Here is a 26419-nt window from a genome sequence, read left to right as displayed (position 1 = left end):
TTCTAGAAAGAGAAAAACTTCTTCAGGTCTTACAGACTTCTCTGGACATCTTTTAGACTTCTCAAAGAATGTTTTTCGTAAGATCGTATATAAGTAGAAGATATTTTGCAGGTCTTCTGTGAAATCATGCTTTTCAGATATTCTACGAGAGAATCTACTTGTTCCATTTCTATGGAAGAGTTACCTTCTGATGGTCTTACATGGTCACACGGTCCTTCGAGCTCTTCTATGTGGCCATTATTCTGTCTCTTTTATAAAGGGAGCTTTTTGGTCTTCCTTGAGAATACCAATAAAAACTTCACGTCTATGGCACTGAAGATCATTGGATTTTTTATAAATTAATAGTATACGTATATGGGTCTTAAGATCCTTGAAAAAATATAATTTCAAGGATTCTATTTCTATGGCAGTGAAGATCGTAAAAGAAATATTTCTGAAGAATATTATTTAAACAAAATCTATGCTAAAGATCATTGGAAAATATTCATTAAATATCTACGCCTACGGCTCTGAAGATCATTTGAAATCTACGCCTAAGGCTCTGAGGATCCTTGAAAAAATATTATTTCAGAAATCTACGCAAACCTGAAGATACTTGTCAAAATATTATTTAAAAAATCAAATCTGAAGATCCTTGTAAAATGTTTTTAAATATCTGTGCCTAAGGCTCTGAAGATCCTTGAAAAAATTGTCTTTAAAAAATCTACGCCTAAGGCTATGAAGATCCTTGTAAGTATCTGAGGATTCTTTGACAAATATTTTTTTAAAAAATCCACGGCCATGATATGGAAAACAATTAAAAACTCGAGGATCTAGCAAAAATATAGTTAAAAAATGTTAAGCCTAAGAGTCCGAAGATCCTTAGAAACATATTCTTTAAAAAACATCTCCTAAGACTCTGAAGATCCTCGAAAAAAATAATCTTTAAGAAATTGTTTCAGAAAATGCTCTTCTATGAGAAGACATTGATCTCACCTATTAAGAGACCTTCATGTTCTTCGAAAAAGAGAACTTCTGGTGAATCTACGTAAACCATTTTCTTGTCTTCTGTTTTGAAACCTTTTGGCTACCGTTTTGAAATGAAGAGCATTAGGTCTGTTATACAAAACTCACCTGTGTAAATTTAAACAAAGCAAATGCTCCAACGGAATTCTTAACGAACACACCACCCAACATCGAATAGATTTGTGTATTAAAGCAGGCATCACCCAAACCCAATAGGAAGGCGCACAACAGAGCAATCCATGTACGTGGTGGATCAAAGAAGGAAATGTCATCGGTATCATTGAACGGAGCACTATCGGGTAAATTGAAGAAAATCAATAGGAATGCTACCATATGGATGAAATAGCCGGCAATGACAATCGGGTCACGGCCGTAACGGGTTGTTTTCGAAGCCAAAATGCCGAAAAGACTGCCACCGAAAACTTCGCCCACACCAATGCAAATGCCAGCCAAACCCATTATCTCCTTCGGTGTATCGGAGATTTTCTTGGTGAAGCCAATCGATGGACCATAGACGCCACTGAAGAAGGAGAGTTCGAAACCTAAGCGGAAGGAAAATAAAATGATCGAATTTAAATTTATTTCCATTATATTTCTGAGCTAACTTACCCGTATACAAAAAGGCCATACTAAGCAGCAACATATCTCGCGTCATAAACAATTGTCCGGCGGAACGGAATGCCACACGGGCACTATCCCATGGTGTTTGCGGTTGTCGCAACTCCGTATCAACACTTGAATTGTCCGGAACATAACGTAAAGTTGCCAAGAAGATAACACCCAATACGGCCACACCAATTAGCACCCCAATAACCAGCGAACGGGTCTGTGAGTCAATGTGATCCTTATTTTGGAATTGATAGTAGACGAACAGGTTGCCAAAGAACATACTGCACTGTAGTAGGGCCCAAAATATACCCGAATTTCGTGAGATATTTCCAGAATCACTGCAACGTGCCAAGAAACTTCCCTGGCCGGTCCAGGTGATTGCAGCACCAGCACCCAATAGGGCACTGGCCACGTACAGCAGCCAGGTACTGGGGAAGAGGAACGTAACCATAAAGAATCTGCAAGAGGGGAAGAAAAAACATATGTTAATAAATCTGTTTTTAAGTGTCTGAAATCTATTTTCAAAAGTCTATGCCTGAAGATCCTTGCAAAAATATTCTTTAAAAAATCCACGCCTAAGGCTGTGAAGATCCTTGCAAAAATATTCTTTAAAAAATCCACGCCTAAGGCTGTGAAGATCCTTGCAAAAATATTCTTTAAAAAATCCACGCCTAAGGCTGTGAAGATCCTTGCAAAAATATTCTTTAAAAAATCCACGCCTAAGGCTGTGAAGATCCTTGCAAAAATATTCTTTAAAAAATCCACGCCTAAGGCTGTGAAGATCCTTGCAAAAATATTCTTTAAAAAATCCACGCCTAAGGCTGTGAAGATCCTTGCAAAAATATTCTTTAAAAAATCCACGCCTAAGGCTGTGAAGATCCTTGCAAAAATATTCTTTAAAAAATCCACGCCTAAGGCTGTGAAGATCCTTGCAAAAATATTCTTTAAAAAATCCACGCCTAAGGCTGTGAAGATCCTTGCAAAAATATTCTTTAAAAAATCCACGCCTAAGGCTGTGAAGATCCTTGCAAAAATATTCTTTAAAAAATCCACGCCTAAGGCTGTGAAGATCCTTGCAAAAATATTCTTTAAAAAATCCACGCCTAAGGCTGTGAAGATCCTTGCAAAAATATTCTTTAAAAAATCCACGCCTAAGGCTGTGAAGATCCTTGCAAAAATATTCTTTAAAAAATCCACGCCTAAGGCTGTGAAGATCCTTGCAAAAATATTCTTTAAAAAATCCACGCCTAAGGCTGTGAAGATCCTTGCAAAAATATTCTTTAAAAAATCCACGCCTAAGGCTGTGAAGATCCTTGCAAAAATATTCTTTAAAAAATCCACGCCTAAGGCTGTGAAGATCCTTGCAAAAATATTCTTTAAAAAATCCACGCCTAAGGCTGTGAAGATCCTTGCAAAAATATTCTTTAAAAAATCCACGCCTAAGGTGAAGATCCTGCCGTGCGATGTGGTGTAGCGTTACGGATTTATTGCTGTGTGTAGATTTTTAAAAATAAAATCAGATACCCCTCCCTCTCTACTAAATTGATTTCTTTGTAAGAAATCAATTAGTAATTTTTGAACCATATTTTGATATGCTGGCTCCCTATATAGGGATAGGGGACTGATTTTGACATATTCCGGAAATTTTAATTTTTCCGATTGATCTGAGGTATGTTGTGGTGTATTTGTCCCCCTTCCAATTTTTTTTTTAATTATATTTTTTTTTTCAAATAATAATTGATGTCTTCTCCCATCAAAAAAATTTTTGCCCAATTCCGAAATGTGTCAACATAACCTCACTTAATGGATATTTAATGGTAAATTATGTCTATTAAATAATTATGTATAAGGTTTACAAAATATTATGGTTGACAATTGTTGTTGTTGTTATTGTGGTAACTGTCAATTAAATCTTTGCCAACAAATAGTGTGTGTGTGGAGCTCAAGTGAAAGTTATGAAGCCATTTACTGGCTGGGAGTATTAGCCAGCAATGAATCAATGGTATTATTGATTGATCGACAGCCGGACAACAGACAGCTGTAACATCTGATTAGATAAAATGTAACAACACTTGCACATGCATCACAGATGTGTGTACATATCAATAAAGAAAAATAATGAAATCGATAGCTTCGAACATTGGGAATGAGTATGATAGGAACCTCATGCATCTCAATCGGTGTGTGGTTCCAGCAGAAGACCAGATGAATGTCTATGTAGAACACGAGAGAAGAGGAAGGGTGAGAGTTAGTTAGCCAGTCTTTAATATGGATCCTCAAAAAAATCCCTGTTATAAGGTTGCAGGATACGATGCAGTCATCATTGTGAAGTCCTCCACACAAAACCCCTTTTTAGATAATTTATTATTAATATTTTTTTTCAATTATTTTTCCCAAAATTTTGAACTTAGCCTTCCCTTGCAAATAAAAAAATAATATTTTTATACCGATTCTAAATACGTAACAATCAATAAACATAAACATCTTGGTTAAGGTCTACGTAGTGATAAGAAGCTAATTTTTATTGGATTAGAGCACATCGAAAATAATACAACTTCATTAACGACCTTTGGGTTTTGTTATAAACATTTTTTTGTTTTGCAAATGTTTCAATAAAGAAAAAAATAAAATAAAAATTATATTTCATTAGCTTTGGAGGATTTTACAGATTTATTCGACACTTATCAATGACCCATATATTCATTGATAAGTACATTGAGAATTATGTGTATTCAATATCAAGATAATATTTCAACACTTCATTCATTATTATGAAGTGGAATTGGAATGTTATCAACAAAATCATGATCATTCAGAAAAGAGTATATAAATAGGTCATGATTATCAAGTAATTAAAATTTTGATTTTTAAAAATAAATACATAAATAAAAAATCTTCAATCTTTTTCAAGCCTACTAATCGACGTGGATTTTTAAAAAATAATTTTTTTTTTAAACATCCAAAATATTCGTAGATTAAAAAAAATTCAAACCTACTAATAGGCGTGGATTTTTTAAAAATATTTTTTCATCGATCCCAGGAGCGAATATCAACTATCTTGTGGCAGCCAAGGTGTAACACGGAAATTTGACATCGAAAAGCTGCAAACACAACAGATAGCAGATCCCTACTCCGCTCAACTTACCCCACAGCTTGACGAAAGCACCTCTTGTCCCGATAATAATATAGAAACACCGTGACAAACTGCAGCAAAAGCACCACTTGGGTACCAAAAACCACTATAACGAAACCCATGGTACGATCAGGAGTGTCGTAATGCTACGGATATGAAAAACGCAGCGTATAGGGCAAATCCTGCGGACAGTAGCAACACGTAATGCAGGGATGCACGCCCTTGCACTCTAGCGGTCAGCTCAACTCTCACGGATTCTTACGCTCATTTGTTTAGTCGTTGTTAAGACTTCAACAAGTAAGCGCCCCACACACGTCAAACATGTACGTTTGATCGGTGTGAAGCTGATAGCCCACAAATGAATCAACAAAACTTTGGTTTTTAAAAAATGAAGATGATCCGCAATAGTGACGACGCAAAAAAGACCGATCAATTTTATTTATTTAAATTTTTTAATTTAATTCACACCGATGGAAAGCACATGTTTAACGTGTGTGGCCCGCTTTAACTTTGTGTGCTAGTCTCACACATACATTTACAAATTGCCATCCTCTCACCGTGTGCATCACTGACGTAATGCGATGGAGAATTATCGGGAGAAATGGAGAGATGTGAAACGTGTTTTCAGAAAAAAAGAAGAAAGAACAAGAAAAACGTGAGCGTGAGCAAATCAAGATGTACAGGAGTCAAAATGAAGTCCGAAAATTCTACCAACGGGTAAAACACCAAACCGTAGGCTTTGATGCAGGCGCATCCTTCTGTAGACATGAAGAAGGAAACCTGGTGACAGATACAGACAGCGTGTTGAGGATCTGGAAGAAGCATTTTGAAAAACTTCTGGTATCAAATAGTAGCGGTGAAGAGGATACCCCAGAGCCAATAATAGATGACGGTATAGAGTGTATACCACCTAGCCAAGATGAAGTCAGAATAGCTATTAAACCCATCAGCAGGGGCCGATGGGTTACCGGCCGAACTATTCAAGACTGGTGGTCAGATGCTGGTAAGGAGCATGCACCAGCTGATTAGTACAATTTGGCTAGAAGAACGCATGACCAATGATTGGAACTTCAGCATCCTGTGTCCCGCGCACAAAAAAGGAGACAAGACGATATTTGCCAACTATAGAGGAATTATTCTCCTTCCCATCGTATATAAAGTGCTATCCAGCGTACTGTGTGAACGACTGAAGCCAATGGTCAATAACATTATTGGACCATACCAATGCGGCTTCAGACCTGGCAAATCCACCATTGACCAGATTTTCACTCTGTGCCAAATCCTGGAAAAATTCCATGAAAAATACATCAACACATTCCACCTATACGTCGACTATAAAGCCGCATTCGACAGTCCTGTCCGTTCAGAGGTGGCTTTATACACCTGCGTTTGACATTCCAAAATTAATACTGCTATGCAGGATAACTTTAACTGGCACAAGATCAGCAGTTATGTCGGAAAGGACCTCTCGGAGCCCCTTAATACCGAACGAAGATTCAGACAAGGTGACAGTTTCTCGTGTGACCTTTTTAACATCCCGCTGGAAAAGGTCATACGGGAGGCAAAAGTGAACAGAAATGGCACTCTGTACACCAAACAACACATGTTACTCGCCTACGCCGATGACATCGACATCATGGGTCGAACATTGGGAGCGGTAACAGCCAAAGTGGGTCTGGCAGTAAACGGCGAGAAGACCAAGCTGATGGTATCAACGTGCAAGACGTCCAGTAGACACGGACCAACTGTGGAACTTGAGAACTACAGCTTCGCGGTAGTCAAAGATTTTATATACCTTGGTACCGCAATAAACAAATCGAATGACATCAGTTTTTGGTACTTGCGCAAGCAGATGAGGCAGCTCTTGGAGTGTTTGAGAGAAAAATTCTCCGAAAGATCTATTGGCCGATCTGCGTTGACGGTGAATATCGCCGACGAATGAACCATGAGTTGTACCAGCTATTCTCGGACATCGACATTGAGCAGCAGCGACTACGTTGGCTAGGTCATGTTGTGAGAATGGAGGAAGACGCCCCAGCCCAGAAAGCAAAACAGCTGATGGTTCACGCAGAAGGGGAAGGCCACGAATAGGATGGAAGGACCAAGTGGAAAACAAAATTGCCGAATATGGTCTTTCAAATTGGAAAAACTGCGCAAAAGACCGACGCGGCTGGAAATCTTTTTTTAAGCTCGGCTTATGGAAGGAAAGTTCTGTCACAAGCCATCTAATAAGTAAGTATTTTTTTCAAAATTCAAAAAAAAAATTTTTCAGTATATTCAAACCATGTATGAACGCCCCAAAACAGAAACCCACAAATCAACCACAACAATGAGACGAGCCCACATTTTCGATCCAAAAACAACAAAAGAGCATAGCTAAATAGTAAACAACAACATCAGCAACGCCAAGTATCTAAACAAGCATTTTAGACAACAAACAGACTGACAGACAACAATCAACCGTTTCATAAAAAAAATACATAAAAAACAACAAAAACGAAACCAGTTATTGTGGGCTAAAAGCCAATTTTTTTTTCAAGCAAAGCTCATGACATAAAGTGGCCAATATAAAAAAACAAAAGCCATAATTCTTCGCCTAGTAAAAATATTTTCAAGAAGAGGGGCTCGACGTATGTTTTGAAACTTGTTTTGCTAATGTGCAACTACACACATACGATACATATTTACACATGTAGTGTAGTGTAAATAATGTCTTGCTGTTGTTGTTATTATTGTTGCTGTTTCTTAGCGTCAAAGTAGAAAAAATAAAATCTTTATCTATATGGACTAAATGTTCGGAATGTCGCGAATCAATACGCCTCAAGTGTTGTTCTTGTTGTTTACTTCAGGCTTACAATTTCTTAATAGATATCAATTATTCTTGCAACAACATTCACTTGTCTGTGTGGCATAAAAACAAAATAAATAAAAAAGAACGTAATATTAATAAAGTAAATGATTTATAGAAGTGTTGGCTTTCTGTACTTAAAGGCCAATGGAAACATTTTTTTATGTTGGCTGAAAACTTGTTTGGTAACCTTCTAAAATGGGGAATTTCTGTTTTACTGTTAGGTTGCTATTTTTTGTTGTAATTTTTTGAAATGTTAAATCATTATTACAAAAAACAAGGACAAGACCAAACCAGTAAGGAAAGTAGTAAAGTCCGACGGGCCCGACTATATGATACCCTTCACCACTTTGAGTATATTCAACGAATGAATCCTAACAGACGTGGCATTTTTTAAGGTTCAGTAAAATGAAATTTGACCGATACTAAATATTTCATTTGGTCAGATATAGAAGCTATATCTAAATCTGGACCGATTTTCAGGAAACTTAACACAGATCATTCTAGGCCTAATTCATTACTTTGTGCCAATTTTCGTGCAAATCGAAAGATATATAGGGACTTTGGTGGACGATTTACATTAAATCGGACGAAAATATATATGGGAGCTATATCTAAATCTGAACCGATTTTTAGGAAACTTAACACGAATCATTCTATACCTAATTTATTACGTTGTGCCAAATTTCGTGCAAATCGAAAGATATATAGGGACTTTGTTGTACCATTTACTTTAAATCGGACGAAAATATATATATGGGAGCTATGTCTAAATCTGAACCGATTTTCAGGAAACTTAACACACATCATTCTAGACCTAATTCAGTACCCTATGCCAAATTTCGTGCAAATCGAAAGACATATAAGGACTTTGGTGCCCCATTTACCTTAAATCGGACGAAAATATATATGGGAGCTATATATAAATCTGAACCGATTTTCTCGAAACTTGGCACACATCATTCTAGACTTAATTCAATAGGATGTGCCAAATTTCGTGCAAATCGAAAGATATATAGGGACTTTGGTGCACCATTTACTTTAAATAGGACGAAAATATATATGGGAGCTATATCTAAACCTGAACCGATTTTCTCGAAACTTAACACACATCATTCTAGATTTAATCCAATAGGATGTGCCAAATTTCGTGCAAATCGAAAGACATATAGGGACTTTGATGCACCATTTACCTTAAATCGGACGAAAATATATATGGGAACTATATCTCAATCTGAACCGATTTTCAGGAAACTTAACACACATCATTCTAGACCTAATTTATTACATTTGCAAATCGAGAGATATGTAAGGACTTTGGTGCCCCATTTACCTTAAATCGGACGAAAATATATATGGAAGCTATATCTAAATCTGAACCGATTTTCTCTAAACTTGGCACACGTCATTCTAGACTCAATTCAGTAATCTATGCCAAACTTCATGCAAATCGAAAGACATATAGGGACTTTGGTGCCCCATTTACCTTAAATCGGGCGAAAATATATATATGGGAGCTATATATAAATCTGAACCGATTTTCTCGAAACTTAGCACACGTCATTCTAGGCCTAATTCAGTACCCCATGCAAAATTTCGTGCAAATCGAAAGACATATAAGGATTTTGGTGCCCCATTTACCTTAAATCGCGCGGAAATATATATGGGAGATATATATAAATCTGAACCGATTTTCACGAAACTTAGCACACATCATTCTAGACCTAATTCAGTACCCTATGCAAAATTTCGTGCACATCGAAAGACATATAAGGACTTTGGTGCACCATTTGCCTTAAATCGGACGGAAATATATATGGGAGCTATATCTAAATCTGAACCGATTTTCTCGAAACTTGGCACACATCATTTTGGATCTAATTCAGTATTCTATGCCAAATTTCGTGCAAATCGAAAGACATATAAGGACTTTGGTGCACCATTCACCTTAAATCGGACGAAAATATATATGGGAGCTATATCTAAATCTGAACCGATTTTCTCTAAACTTGGCACACGTCATTCTAGACTCAATTCAGTAATCTATGCCAAACTTCATGCAAATCGAAAGACATATAGGGACTTTGGTGCCCCATTTACCTTAAATCGGGCGAAAATATATATATGGGAGCTATATATAAATCTGAACCGATTTTCTCGAAACTTAGCACACGTCATTCTAGGCCTAATTCAGTACCCCATGCAAAATTTCGTGCAAATCGAAAGACATATAAGGATTTTGGTGCCCCATTTACCTTAAATCGCGCGGAAATATATATGGGAGATATATATAAATCTGAACCGATTTTCACGAAACTTAGCACACATCATTCTAGACCTAATTCAGTACCCTATGCCAAATTTCGTGCAAATCGAAAGACATATAAGGACTTTGGTGCACCATTTACCTTAAATCGGACGAAAATATATATGAGAGCTATATATCTAAATCTGAACCGATTTTAACAAAACTTTGCAGACATCAGTCGGGATCTGATGCAGTACTCTGTGCAAAATTTTGTGTAAATTTGACAAATATTGGTAGTTTGGTGTATCATTCAGAAAAAAATCGGACGAAACTATATTTGGGAGCTATATCTAAATCTGAACCGATTTTAACAAAATTTCGCAGACATCAGTCTGGACCTAATTCAGTACTCTGTGGAAAATTGTGTGCCAATCGGACAAATATTGAGAGTTTGATGCATTAGAAGGTACCGTTATATTGGGGGCTACCAGAAAAAGTGGACCTATATATTTATAATTTTTGTGGAGACATTTAGTGCCTAATAAGAACCCAAAGTAGCAAATTCGGCGCTCAAGAACCCCAAAAATTGGCGGATATCCTTATATGGGAGCTATGCCTAAACGTGGACCGATAATGTCCATCTTCGAACTTGACCTGCCTGCAAACAAATGACGAGTCTATGCAAACTTTTGGCGATCTATCTCAATTCGTTTAGACGGACAGACAGATGGACAAGAACCCCAAAATACCGAAAATTGCAGTACCCTTATATGGCGGCTATCCGAAAAAAATGGACCCATATTTATAATTTATAGTGGAGAGATTTGCTACCCAATAAGAACCCAAAGTAGCAAATTTCAGAGAGGGTATAAAAAAGTCATACTGTCCCTCTATAAAGTCTCAGTTTGGAGATTTCTCTGATTCATCATTTGTTCTTCGTGTCTGGGAACAGTCCTTATTAATTATGCCTAACACGTAATACATTTTTATTTTGTTGCCATTAAAAGTGCCTCTCTTGAACCGAGTTTGTGTATGTACTCGAATATGAATACGACACATATTGCTTCAAAGCGTGGTTATGTAGCAGCGACCTTACTAGCATAATGACCATGAAACGCACTAACCAACATTTTTATTTTTTTTTTTTTTGGAAATGAGAGGCTTTTTTGTGCAGGGAGGCGAAAAGTCTTCGCCATTGGTTTTAATTTTATTTTTGGTTTTTGAGAAGGGGTTTTAATTTCAATTCCATTGCACATAGCCGCAAAAAAATCCAACTTGTTCGGCAATGGCGTTGTTGTGGGTCTGAAAATCACAATAATTGGTTTTCAATTGAAATGAAGCTTTAGGCTGTGCTGTGCCCAAACTAAATGAAAAAATAGTCAATAAAGTGATTCACATTTAAGTGAATAACTTATTGGCCAATTGTCTCTGTTAGTATGGCGGGAGGGTGGTTTGAATGCTATCGGCTAAAAATAGCTATTGTGACTTGAATAGGCATGGGTAAAACTTCCTCATGACGTAGTATGGTCACGGTATGGCATGTTCGAAGTTAGTTACTAACAAATGGAACAATACAATCAATAAAAAGGTCAACTGATTCGGGAGTATTGTCCCGAAGACGATGGTTAATAAAAGCTTCGTTTCATGTCAATTATTTACCGTTATTCATTAACTTTATTAACAATCGAAATTGAATTGAATTGTTATTCCCCTCCCAAAATTAAAAAATGAAAACCAAAAATGCCAACCTTTGAAAACATCTAAACAATATCCCTCTCTCGTTTCATTGACCTTTGCCTGTATCAAAATTTGATTCTATATTTAAATACAAATTTATTTGTATCATCCAATACCCCGACATCTGTCAGATACTTTTTTGTTGGGGGGGGTTTCTTTTTGTTTCGTTTTTTTATATCGAATTTTTGTTATCTTTGTCATTCGTGGCGGGGTAGTTCAAGGTCATTGATTTGTTAATTTTACACTGGCGTCATTAAACCCATATCAACTTTGAAAAATCACCAACAACAAATCAATCTGTTCGATAATGTGAACACATTTTCGTTGTTGTTTTTGCTGTATGAACAAATTATTGTCTACGAGATTTGAATTTTTAATTTTCGTTAAATTAAAACATTCCAAATTTGATGAGAAATTTTTGCTTGACGAGAAGATATTTTTATCGCAGAAATTAAATTTGTCACGCGGTTGAATGACATTTTGATTGATCCACATAGTCGTATTTTGCATAAATGGAAGCGGAAGTTTTAGATTTTTAGAAGCTTAAACTTGACGGATGCGACTATTTAAATATTTCCTGGATAGGCGTAGATTTAAATTCAAATGATTACATTTGAATTCCATTTGTATTCTTTAAAAATATTTTCTCAAGCCTACAAATAGGCGTGGATGTTTTAAATTTTTTTTTGAAGACTACTTATAGGCGTGAAATTTTTAAAAATATTTTCTCAAGCCTACAAATAGGCGTGTATTTTTTAAAAAATATTTTCTCAAGCCTACAAATAGGCGTGTATTTTTTAAAAAATATTTTCTCAAGCCTACAAATAGGCGTGGATATTTTAAACATTTTTTGAAGCCAAAATAGGCGTGGATTTTTCAAAAATATTTTGTCAAGCCCACAAATAGGCGTGGATGTTTTAAACATTTTTTGATGCCAAAATAGGCGTGGATTTCTTAAAAATATTTTCTCAAGCCTACAAATAGGCGTGGATGTTTTACAAATATTTTCTCAAGCCTACAAATAGGCGTGGATTTTTTAAAAATATTTTCTCAAGCCTACAAATAGGCGTGGATTTTTTAAAAATATTTTCTCAAGGCTACAAATAGGCGTGGATTTTTTAAAAATATTGCCTACAATTACGCGTGGATTTTTTAAAAATATTGCCTACAATTACGCGTGGATTTTTTAAAAATATTGCCTACAATTACGCGTGGATTTTTTAAAAATATTGCCTACAATTACGCGTGGATTTTTTAAAAATATTGCCTACAATTACGCGTGGATTTTTGAAAAAAAAAATTTGAAGCCTACTTATAGGCGTAGAATTTTTTTAAATATTTTCTCATGGATATTTATAGGCGTGGAATTTTTTAAAAATATTTTCTCATGGATATTTATAGGCGTGGAATTTTTTAAAAATATTTTCTCAAGCCTACAAATAGGCGTGGATGTTTTAAATTTTTTTTGGAAGCCTTCTTATAGGCGTAGTTTTTGTTTATTATTTTCTCATGGATATTTATAGGCGAGGATTTTTTAAATATTTTCTCATGGATATTTATAGACGTGGAATTTTTTTTTAATGTTTTCTCAAGCCTACAAATAAACGTGGATGTTTTAAAAAAAATTTTGAAGCCTACTTATAGGCGTAGAATTTTTTTAAATATTTTCTCATGGATATTTATAGCCTTGGAATTTTTTAAAAAAAATTTTGAAGCCTACTTATAGGCGTAGAATTTTTTTTAAATATTTTCTGATGGATATTTATAGGCGTGGAATTTTTTAAAAATATTTTCTCAAGCCTACAAATAGGCGTGGATGTTTTGAAAATTTTTTGAAGCCTACTTATAGGCGTGCATTTTTTAAAAATATTTTCTGATGGATATTTATAGGCGTGAAATGTTTTCTAAAAACTTTTAAGTAGTAGTAGAAACATGTGTTCAGGAAGACTTTGAAGGTCATTCTCCGTTCTGCTTTAAAATGAAGTCGTCAAATATTTTTTTTTTTTTTTTTTTGAAAATAATTATTTTTAGTTTTATACATCCAAATATTGACAAGCAATGCTCTGATGGTAAGTGGCACGCACCTGCCACCAGCACTTTTTAGGTTGCTTTTGCGTTGGTGGAAAGTATTGGTTGAGCTTTTTGTTTTCTCCCAATTCAATGTGAAATTATAAACCATTTTTCACTCAGTGGAATGCTTCGATGATAATAACAAAGCCATCATAGCGAATGTTAGAGGTCAGTGAACCTGATTGATGTGTATCTGAAATAACATATTTATATTTTTTTAAATTGAAATTCCGCAGAGGTTATTGATTTATGATTAAATCATTTGATATTGACATTGAAATAGTTTGGAAGGTGAAATTAAATACGCATGTAGGTGTGTCTATCCGTTAGCTATACAGTGACCTGATGAAAGGAAGGGAGTATTACATAACATATTTCATAGATGAAATTGAGATTAGGTTGTAATTAATATATGTCATGGAGGCCAGGCATTCTTTTATACAAAATCTGAAGGCCATAGCCAAGTTGAAGAATTCATAACGAAAGTTAGGCCTTATAAATTTTCATTTATAGTGAAATTCTAGAGCAGCAAGTCTTTTAAAGACCAGCTGGAGGCCAGAGTGTCTATTAAAAATGAGCTGAACACAAGGAATTTTAAATCCATGAAACTATTCCATAGTGATGCTGAAGACCAGGGAGATTTTCATAGATAAACTGAAGACCGATCGAAGAGTTTTAGATACAAATTGAATTCAAGGGAGTCATTTTTTTCCAGCAGGTGAAGGCTTAGAACTGCTTCATGGACGACCTAAAAATGAGGACGAATTTCAGAATCTTTCTGGTCAAACTAAGTAGTAATGATGATAGTTTCGTATCTGCTTCTCTAATTTGTAAAACAACAAAAAATATTTCTAGAAAATAGTTGGCAAATGCCAAACAGGGCGTATAAAGTTTTGCATGTTGTTGTTGTTGTTAAGGCGGCTTCGATTACACCATCAATAGCCACAATAAAAAATAAATACCAAATTATAGTCTTTTGTAACCATAGAGTTTGCCACTTCACCCCTACACCCCGCCCAATCGATAGCCTTGTTTTTTTGTATTTTGGCCCACCAAACTGCCTTCGACTTTGTTGTTGTGTTTGTTGTCTGCAGTTGTTCTGTTTTCTCTGTGCTTTGTTTGTGGTCTAAAGCCAACCATTCACCAGTTGGAGTTAAATATCAATTGGCTAAAAGGAAATTCCATAGCAGTAAATGTTTGCCTTCGATAAAGTATTACCTAAGAAGAAGAAAAAAAGTGATTGTATAACAAAATTCCAACAACAACAACAAACACATATTTTATTTTTTTGTAATTCAAGGAAATATTTTTTTCTTCTGTAATGGAGGGATAAATAAATTCAACGTAGAAAAAAAATTGGGTGTAAATGTCAATAAAGTTTTTCCTCATATTTGAGGCTATAAGGATCTGGACCATAGAATATTTATACCCTACACAACTATGTTGTCAGGGTATTATAGCTTTGTGCAGGCCCAAGAGTTTGTAACGCCCCGAAATATTGGTCCTAAATCCACCTTTAAGTATACCGATCGCCATATCTCGACTAGTTGGGTCGATCTAGACATGTGTGTCCGTCCGTCTGTCCATTATATTTTCTAAACACGATACTGGCTACAGTTATGGACCAATCTTCACGAAATTTTGCATGTAGGACCGCTTCTGGCCAATGAAGACCCCTATTGTTTTTGGAAAAGATCTGTTAATATTTAGGGGATGAAATGGACCAAATACTTAATTATTTATTTATTAAGTTAATTAATGTTTTTCCTGTACAACAAGACAAAAGTCTTATAAGTGGCAGTACAGGATTATATATAATCACATGTCCATAATTTTTTAATAATAAGTATCTTAGATATTATAAAAGTGGTAAGAATGGATACATTATGGAAAATAATAAATATGATTAATTGAGTTGAGATAATTTAAAAAAAGATTGAACTACAATAAAAAATAAAAAAATGTTTCTATTACAATAGTTAACGAAAAGAACGATTAGTAAATCAAATAAATTATATGACCAAACCTAACGTTTTCAATTATGAAAAATGTTGTACAATCCGTTTTTTGAAATTACTTATATTGTCAATGCATTGCAAATCAGATGGTAGAGCATTCCAATAGCGTATCGTGCCAATGTAGAATTGTCTCTCAGAAACCAGACTCTTTCGACGTAAATGTATAATTTTTCTTCCCCTATGTGATCTTGCAAATGTAATTTTTTTGAACAGGTACGTTGGTTTTTGTTTGAGAATAGTTCTATGAAGGAGTTGTAGAGATTTGATTTTAAGAAGTGAGTCGAAATTTACTCCATACAAGGATTTAGAATACTGTGAGACATTTTGTCTGTTACTTAGGCCATACACGTATCGTGTTATGTTATTAAATGCGACATTCAATTTGTGACGACAGAGGGAATCACAATTGGCAAACAGCTCACAACCATACAATAAGCTTGGAACTAGGAAGGTTTTGAGGTGTGTATGAATGTGTTAGCCACAGAGCCCTTAATTTTGAGTAGGTTTGTCCTACGATAGCAGTGATATGGTTGTTCCAGCTTAATGATTTGTTGAAAATTACTCCAAGATTTTTGGCGCTGGATACCAACTCGATTTTTTCATTGTTGACAATAATGTCAGTACGCTGCAATGATATTTTTCTGTTTTTGTGAATGATCAAGCATTTTGATTTAAGCGGATTCAATAATATGCCATTAGCTTTAGCCCACTCGCATAATTTAGAGAGATCCTGATTATGAATTTCTACACACTGACTTATATTGTTTAGAGAGCTACTCAAAAATACTTGCACATCATCTGCGTACATGTGTGCTTGACTATAAGGAGAAGAGGAGCGGACCTATGATGGATCCTTGGGGGTCTCCTTTTTTTACAGCCATAGATTTAGAGATCAAGATTCCAGTGTAAACTGACTGAGATCTATTTGAAAGATAGGACGAAATTAGTTTTGTAGAAGTTGTGGAAAAATTAAAAAAACGACGAAGTTTAAAACACAAGTTTTGATGGCCGACGGTATCAAATGCTTTTGAGTGATCAAGCAAAACAGGAAAACATATCTTATTTTCGTCAATCTCGCACCTTATAGACTCTGAAACTTCTATAAGAGCAGTGGTGCAGCTGTGCCCCGCACGAAAACCAAATTGAACATTACTGAGCAGTGAGTTTCTTTGAAGATACTCGGACATTTGTTCCTGCACGATTTTTTTTCAAATATTTTTGAAAGGAAGCACAGAATTGAAATTGGGCGAAATTATGAATTTGATTTTGGTATAGGTATGATTTTTGCATGCTTCCAACGACTAGGAAATGTGCTCGAAGTGAGTATGGAATTAAAGAGATATGTTATGTATGGCAGTACAGAAGGGAGTAGTATTCGTAGAAACTTAGGGTCAATTCCGTCAGGACCAATGGCGTTAGGCGCTTTAAAGAAGCATTTAAGAACTTCATTATTTGAAACACCGTGAAATTCAAAATTCCCATCACTAGCTAGATTATTTAATGTCCCTGAGTTAAATCCATAGTAAGACGGGTCAGTGTCTAGAGAAGGTACGTTAATAAACTTTTCATTGAGTTCGTCCACATCACCATGATACGTTTCCTAGATCATTGACAACTTTCCATTTACTTTTTGAGTCTAGCGCAGATCTAAATGTTGTGTGATAATAATTGGATTTTGCGATGTTAATGCGGCTATTTACTCTTCTTCGGGCGGAATGGAAAACCTCATAAAGCTCTGGCGTTTTAAAACGCTTCCATCTAGAGTAAGCTGTATCTCTTTCGCCGATACATGTTTTAATAGACGAGTTGAACCAAGGTTTTATTTTAGGTGATATCCTCTTAGATACGACAGGTACAGTTTCGTTGTATTCGACTTGTTGATGGACAGAAATGAGGCCGTATTAACGATCCCAGTTTACTTGGTGAAATTTCGACTCTATTGCGACGTAATTCAAATTCCTATAATCACGGAATGAGATTACTTGGGTCTCCTTTTGAACATTAAATTTATAAGCTAGAAATATTAAATCATGTTTTGAGAAATATGGTGCGGATATTTGGTCATACAGCAGAACGTTTTTCAGATTATTGACAAAAAATAGATCGAGTAAAGTGTTTACTGTAGAAGAAAAGTGAGTTGGATTAACACTATTGGTTACGAATAAATCAAGAGATAACATATTATTAATAAGTGATTGATCAAGAAGAATGTTCGAATTAAAATCTCCGGTTTTTGTGGTCGCTCCAGAGGCCGCAATTATGGCCCAAACATTGCGAATTCTTGCATGGAGAAGGGGATAGGGCCAAAGAATAATAAACATGTTCTTTTTGATAAAGATCGGTCAATATTTAGCGGGTCAAATAGACCCTGACTTTTGTGTGAAAAATGGCAAAATTTGTATTCTATGGCGTATATATTTACCCCTGAAGGACATAGACCCGTGATGTTGATAGTATATCCAAGAGAAGTGGTTGACCTTTAAATTGATACCAATTATATTGTCGTATGTAATTCGATGTGGGAGTTACACGTAAATATTTACAGGTGCTTGCTTACGTATTCAGATATTATTCAGTAACCCATTATCACACTAGTGGATGGAAATATAGCACTGATCGCTTTGAAGTGTTCCATGAGGTTCCAATTATGGTCAAGGACAACGCCTATAATTTTCGGTGATGATCAGATAATAATTTTGGGATGAGGTGGACCGAAAAATCAAATTTTTTTGTATTTTTTTCGAGTCGATATATAATCCACAATTATAAGCCGAACATCACCATCAGAAACCACGGTGAAGGGAGTATGGACAAGTAATTAGAAGGACTATACTGAATATTAGTAAAATTCGGAAAATAGATCAGTGTAAGGAAGAGGTGCTGTTGACCTCTACTCGGACAAGAGGGTGCAACAATCACGAAATATTGCCCACGTTCGGAATAAAAATCCACAAAAAGTTAGAGTTCCATGGTAGTTGTGTATGATCATATGATCGGCCCCGTCCGACTATACTACTCCGCTCACTGGTTTTTTTAATTCAATGGGTCACAATGGGTGTGTCATGATTCTTTTGTTAAAATTGAAATGACGCACAACATTTCAAGGTTTTTGAAAAGAACAAGTTTATTTTTTAACACGAGTTCTTCTATGTGAGTTCATACACCCACTTTTGAAACACGTTTCAAAATTTATCTAACTGCGCAGTATTTGTGATTTTCGTTCCATTTTTTTTTTTCAAAATCAGTTGGTGTTTTTATTGGACTTTGAATGTTGCTTATCAAATTCTTACTCAAACTAGTTCTAAACATTGATTAATATTTAAATATATTTAATATTTCAATATCAACTATTATTTCAATGTGACATAAAAATATCCACGAAAAAAATATTTTAAAAAAATCTACGCCTATAAATATGCCTGAAAACATATTTTTAAAAATGTAGGCCTATAAATAGGCTCAAAACATATTTTTAATATGCTCAAATATTAAAAAAAAAATCAAGCCTATAAATATGCTTCAAAAATAATTTTTAAAAAATCCAAATCTTTAATATCTTCCAAAAAATATTTTTAAAAAATTCACGCATATAAATATCTAGAAAAAAAACAAATCATATTTTTAAGAGACTTTAAACTGATTTTATATTAAATAATTAAAATTAAATAATTACGCATAATATTGAAAACACATAATGATTTTGCCTTGACGATAGCCCAGATTAGAACACATAAAATAATTTATTTATTTATTAAAAACTGACATTGTTTTTTATAGCAAAAAAACAAGATTGAGAAAATAGTAAGCTTTTTAAGCCTATTACAATAATTACAAAGTAAACTGAGGCAGGAAGAAATTGTCGGAAGATATCCTTGATAAGAAGTTTGTGTTACTATTGTCCATCAATCAGCTTTTGTAATCTATTAGTTGACATTGATGTCCGCAATTTTACAAATTTTGCTCAAGGAAGAATGTATGTAATCCTATCATTTATATTACCCCCAAAGCATTGCGAATTAAAGTAGATTGAAAAAAATATTAAAAAACCCAGTAAGGAAAGTAGTAAAGTCGGACGGTGCCGATTATATGATACCATTCACCACTTTGGGTATATTCGTCATATGTATCCTAACAGAGGTATGCTTTTCGAAGAAACTTTGACATAAAATTAAACGAACTTAACATAAAATTAAACGGAAATATATAGGAAAGCTATATCTAAATCTGAACCGATTTTCACGAAACTTAACACACATCATTCCAGACCTAATTCATTACGCTATGCCAAACTTCGTGGAAATCGAAAGACATATAGGGACTTTGGTGCCCAATTTACCTTAAATCGGACTAAAATATATATGGGAGCTATAGCTAAATCTAAACCGATTTTCTCGAAACTTGGCACACATCACTACAGGCTTAATTCAGTACTCTATTCCAAATTCCGTGCAAATCGAAAGACATATGGACTTTGGTGTCCCATCTACCTTAAATCGGACGAAAATATATATGGGGGCTATATCTAAATCTGAACCGATTTTAACGAAACTTAACACACATCATACTAGACCTAATTCATTACGCTATGCCAAATTTCGTGCAAATCGAATGATATATAGGGACTTTGGTGCACCATTTACCTTAAATCGGACGAAAATATGTATAAGGGCTATATCTAAATCTGAACCGATTTTCACAAAACTTAACACACATCATTCTAGACCTAATTCATTATGCTATGCCAAATTTCGTGCAAATCGAAAGACATATAGGGACTTTGGTGCCCCATTTACCTTAAATCGGACGAAAATATATATGGGAGCTATATCTAAATCTGAACCGATTTTAATTTTTTTTTTTTTTTTTTTTGTTTTTGCAAAATAGTCAGGCTGAACCCAGTTTGTTGTTTTTATAAAAAAAAAATAACTATTTATTAGTGGGGAATGTATGGCATTGTTTGCCGAGGGGCAAGGCAGGGAAGACTATAGTTTCGGATCACGCCACTGATCCTCATCAGTTCCCTTAGTTTTTTTGTTGGGATATTCTCCCCAGAAGCTATTGATTCTATACAAAAAAACCTTTCAAACCCAAATGTCTCTTGTAACAAAGCGAAGTACTTAGCTGACCAACGACACAAACTACATGAGAATTTCGCTGGTGCCTCACTTCGAGGTTAATAAGGCATTTACAAACAATTCCATACCTTTCCAGATTTTCTCTAAACATGGCACACATCATTCTAGATTCAATTCAGTAATCTATGCCAAATTTCATGCAAATCGAAAGACATATAGGGACTTTGGTGCCCCATTTACCTTAAATCCGACGAAAATATATATGTGAGCTATATCTAAATCTGAGCCAATTTTCTTGAATTTCAATAGGTTTTGTCCTTAGGCCAAATAAGTAGCTTGTGCAAAATTTCTTCCAAATCGGATCATAAATGCGACCTGTACTTTGTTTACAATTTAACATGGGCAGACGGACGAACTTACGTCCGTCTGCATAAATCGACTCAGAAAGTGATTCTGTGGATATTCTCAAAAGAAACCATGTGTCTATCTCGTTTCGTTTTGCTTGATACAAACATATACACAAAGACAAATTACCCTGCACCACAGTGTGGTGAAGGGTATAAAAATCACGCCTATTAGCAGGCTTGAAAAAATAAATTAAAAAAATTCACGCCTATTAATAGGCCTGAAAAAATTTAATTTAAAAATCCACGCCTATTAGCAGGCTTGAAAAAATATTTTTAAACCAGTGAGCGGAGCAGTATAGTCGGACGGGGCCGACCATATGATACCCTACGCAATTTCCATGAAAATCTAACTTTCTGTGGTTCTATATTCTGAGATTGGGCTATATTTCGCGATATTTGCACACTTTTGACTGGCTAGAGGTCAGCAAATGTTACTAATAATCAGTACAGCCCCTCTAATTACTTGTCTAGATTCCCTTCACCGTGGGTTGTGTTGTGATGTTCGGCTTTCGACTCGAAAAGTACAAATAATTAAGTTTTCGGTCCACTTCATCCGAAAAAATATTATCTGATCATCACCTAACATTTTAGGCGTTGTCCTTGACCATAACTGGAACCTCGTAGAACATTTCAAAGCGATCAGCGCTATATTTCCGTCCCCAGTGTGGTAATAGGTTACTAAATAATATATGAATACCTAAGCACCTGTAAAAATTTAAGTGTAACTCCCGCATCCGAGTACCTACGACAATATAATTGGTATATATATCCACTCCTCTTGGATATAATATAAACTTCTCGGGTCTATGTCCTTCAGGGGTAAATACATACGCTATAGAATACAAATTTTGTCATTTTTCACACAAAAGTCAGGGTCCATTTGACCCGCTAAATATTGACCGATCTTTATGAAAACAGGCATGCCTATTCTTTGGCCTGATCCCCTTCTCCATGGAAATTTTCACGATGTTCGGGCTATTATTGCGGCCTCTGGGGCGACCAGAAAAACCGACAAAAATTTAGTATTTGGTCCATTTCATCCCCTAAATATTAACCGATCTTTCCCAAACAATAGGGGTCTTCATTGGCCAGAACCCATCCTACATGCAAAATTTCGTGAAGATTGGTCCATAACTGTGGCCTGTATCGTGTTTACAAATTATAATTGACAGACGGACGGACGGACACACATGCCTATATCGACTCAGCTAGTCGAGACATGACGATCGGTATACTTAAATGTGGGTCTAGGACCAATTTGACCCGCTAAATATTGACCGATCTTTATGAAAACAGGCATGCTTATTCTTTGGCCTGATCCCCTTCTCCATGGAAAATTTCACGATGTTCGGGCCATTATTGCGGCCTCTGGGGCGACCAGAAAAACCGACAAAAATTTAGTATTTGGTCCATTTCATCCCCTAAATATTAACCGATATTTTCCAAAAACAATAGGGGTCTTCATTGGCCAGAACCCATCCTACATGCAAAATTTCGTGAAGATTGGTCCATAACTGTGGCCTGTATCGTGTTTACAAATTATAATGGACAGACGGACGGACACACATGTCTAGATCGACTCAACTAGTCGAGATATGACGATCGGTGTATTTAAAGGTGGGTCTAGGACCAATATTTCGCGGCGTTACAAACTTTTGGGGCTGCACAAAGCTATAATACCCTGACAACATAGTTGTGTAGGGTATAAAAACCACGCCTATTAGCAGGCTTGTAAAAAATCCACACCAAAAATATTTTTCCTTCCGATTTTTTTATTAAAATCTCCTAGCAGAATTTTAATGTCATGGCCAGGACTGCGGTCATATGCAGTTTCTAGGCGCTCGTAAAATATGTCTTTGGTCTGTTCATCTTTATCTTCGGTCGAAGCATGGGCGCAAATAAGACTGATGTAGAAGAATTTCGCTTTTATACGGATTAAAGCTATTCGCTCATCTACTGGAGTGAATCTGGAGACGAATCCTCAGCCAAATTCATGTATCGTTTCATGGCAGCTATAATACAGTGCGTAATCGTCTGATTTACTTACGCCTGTCCCTTTTCATCGCATTTCCTGTAAGGCAATAATATCGGCTTTGTACTTCTTGAAAAAAAAGGTTTTCAAAAATCCTCGCCTAATGTGATGCTTAAAAAATTTTTCAAAATCTGCGCCTATATACAATCTTTTTTAAAATGTTTTACCATTTTAAAAAATCTGATTGTGTCTAAAAAATAACCCCTTTTAATAGATTCCAATGACGTTTGTCGTGTATAAAAAGGCGTCACATTTGTCTCTATTTAACAGCGATGTAATTATAGGACGGACATCAAATTAATTTACCAACAACTGTCGTCAAGTAAATAAAGGAGAAAAAAATATTCATTATCCTTAACATAAAACAAGTGCAAACATACAAACGCACACACTCACACACACACACAAACTAAACACTTTTCGAAACAAAAGAAACTGAAAGTCATTTGTAATTTATTCGATTTACAAACAAATAAGATTTTCCACGAAGCTATGACAGAATGGCTAAATGGATAGATGGCGAAGGAATAAATTGAATGTCATAGGAATGGAACTGCCTACCCCTCCCCTCCCCTCCCCTCCCCTCCAGCTGCTTACGTTGTGAATGACGACATTTAGAAAACTGTTCAATCTATCTTTCAGAAGAAAAAAGCGACCGCAATGCATCCATAAAAGTGTGGGTGCTATGTTCATCGAGCTTGCCGTTATTGAGTTGTCCTGTTTTAATATCAAGGACATATACACACATAAATGTAATAACAAACAGGCAACAACAATAAAAACCACAAAACCTCGAGTAAAACATATAAAAAATTAAAACATGAGAGCTATACAAACCATAAAAGCAATTGCCTATGAAATACTCATAACTTCAGGATATACAAATAACAATAACAACTACAACAACGAATATACCATATTGTAGCATAATACACAACAACAAATATTTATTATTTGTTGTTGTTTTTGCTCTTTAAGGTTCTAGGTCGAGGACAACAACCAGAGCAGTGTGACTCGTTGTGTAGGTGGGCGGGTGTGTGTGTGTATCGTCGAAATACTTTAAAATCGACGAATATTCATGCATTTTGAACTTGACGGGCAAGGATGTTCGTTGTAATAGCATACATATTTTGAAGGTAAAGGATTTTGTGCGGTATAATAATTTTGAGAAATGTGCGAAATTAAAAAAAAAATCACGCTTATTGGGATGTTTAAAAAAATATTTTTAAACCAGTGAGACCATACGATACCCTACACAACTGCCACGGAACTCGAACTTTCTGCCGATTTTTAATTCCGAGACTGGGCAATATTTCGTGATAGTTGCATCTTCTTGCCGATAAGAGGTCAACAGCACCTCTTCCTTACACTGACATATTTTCTGAATATTACTAATATTGAGTACAGCCCTTCTAATTACTCGTCCAGTTTCCTTTAACCGTGGTTTGTGCCGATATGTTCGGCTTTCAATTGTGGCTTATAGATCGACTCGAAAAAACAACACAAAAATTAAATGTTCGGTCCATTTCATCCCAAAATTGTTATCTGATCATCACCGAAAATTATAGGCGTTGTCCTTGACCATAACTGGAACCTAATGGAACACTTCAAAGCGATCAGTGCTATATTTCCATCCACTAGTGTGGTAATGGGTTACTGAATACTATCTGAATACGTAAGCACCTGTACATATTTATGTGTAACTCCCACATCCGAATAGATACATCAATATATTTAGTATCAATTTAAAGGTCAACCACTCCTCTTGGATATACTATCGGCTTCTAGGGTCTATGTCCTTCAGGAGTAAATATATACGACATAGAATACAAATTTTGCGATTTTTCACACAAAAGTCAGGGTCCATTTGACCAGCTAAATATTGACCGATCTTTATCAAAACAGGCATGCTTATTCTTTGGCCCGACCCCCTTCCCCATGTGAAAATTCGGGCCGATGATCGGGCCATAATTGCGGCCTGTGGAGCGATCAGAAAAGAAGACAAAAAATAAAGTTTTTGGTCCATTTCATCCCCTTAATATTAACGGATCTTTACCAAAAGCAATAGGGGTCTTCATTGGTCAGAACCCTTCCTACATGCAAAATTTCGTGAAGATTGGTCCATAAATGTGTCCTGTATCGTGTTTACAAATTATAATGGGCAGACGGACGGACGAACGGACACACAGATCGACTCAGCTAGTCGAGATATGACGATCGGTATACTTAAAGGTGGGTCTAGGACCAATATTTCGGGCTGCACAAAGCTATAATACCCTGACAACATAGTTGTGTAGGGTATAACCAGTAAGGAAAGTTGTAAAGTCGAACTGGACCGACTATATGATACCCTTCACCCTTACAATTGCATGTCAATGTTCCCTCGAAGGAACATACTCATGTCTATCTGCAAACTCTGATACATTTAATTTCATTCGGGCATATTTCTGCGTACCATAAGTCAAATTTATGGAAAAAGATTTATAGCAAAATTGATACACGCTATTCGATAAATCGGACGAAAATTGAGTATACTATGCAAAATTTCGCTCAAATCGAAAGATATATAGGGACTTTGGTGCGTCATTTCCATAAAATCGGACAAAACTATATATGGGAGCTATATCTAAATCTGAACCGATTTTCACGATATTTAACATACATCGTTCTAGGCCTAATTCAGTACGCTACACCAAATTTCGTGCAAGTCGAAAGATATATAGGGACTTCGGTTCACCGTTTACATAAAATCGGACGAAAATATATAAGGGAGCTATATCTAAATCTGACACAATTTTCTCGAAACTTGGCACACGTCATTCTAGACTCATTTGAGTATAATATGCAACATTTACATAAAATCGGACAAAACTATATATGGGAATTATATCTAAATCTGAACCGATTTTCAGGATATTTAACACACATTGTTCTAGGCCTAATTCAGTACGCTACACCAAATTTCGTGCAAATCGAAAGATATATAGGCACTTTGGTGCCCTATTTACCTAAAATCGGACGAAAATATATATGGGAGCTATAGCTAAATCTGCACCGATTTTGAATCAAATTCAATAGGGTTCGTCCTTGGGCCAAATAAGTGACTTGTGCCAACTTTCATCCAAATCGGATCATAAATGCGACCTGTACTTTGTTTACAATTTAACACCAACAGACGGACGGAGGGACGGACATGCATAAATCGACTTAGAAAGTGATTCTATGCATATTCTCAAA

The 26419-nt window shown here is 35.6% G+C and overlaps 1 protein-coding gene across 1 annotated transcript in view; it reads right to left on the bottom strand.

Moving 5' to 3' along the window:
• The window catches only part of LOC133327404 (UNC93-like protein MFSD11), a 34841-nt gene that overhangs the window by 4444 nt on the left and 3978 nt on the right, over positions 1 to 26419 (bottom strand). The window contains exons 2-3 of the mRNA XM_061535962.1: positions 1615 to 2072; positions 1114 to 1547 (exon numbers count right to left, since the gene is read on the bottom strand). Coding sequence (XP_061391946.1) covers positions 1114 to 1547; positions 1615 to 2072 — 892 coding nt within the window. The remainder of the gene's footprint in view (positions 1 to 1113; positions 1548 to 1614; positions 2073 to 26419) is intronic.

Source organism: Musca vetustissima, unplaced genomic scaffold (genome assembly GCF_032173495.1).
Source record: "Musca vetustissima isolate MV318-11 ecotype Yass unplaced genomic scaffold, APGP_CSIRO_Mvet_v1 utg10925, whole genome shotgun sequence".
NCBI lineage: Eukaryota > Metazoa > Arthropoda > Insecta > Diptera > Muscidae > Musca > Musca vetustissima.
The sequence above is the reverse complement of the archived record's forward strand: the minus strand, read 5'-3'. Positions and strand labels throughout refer to the sequence as shown.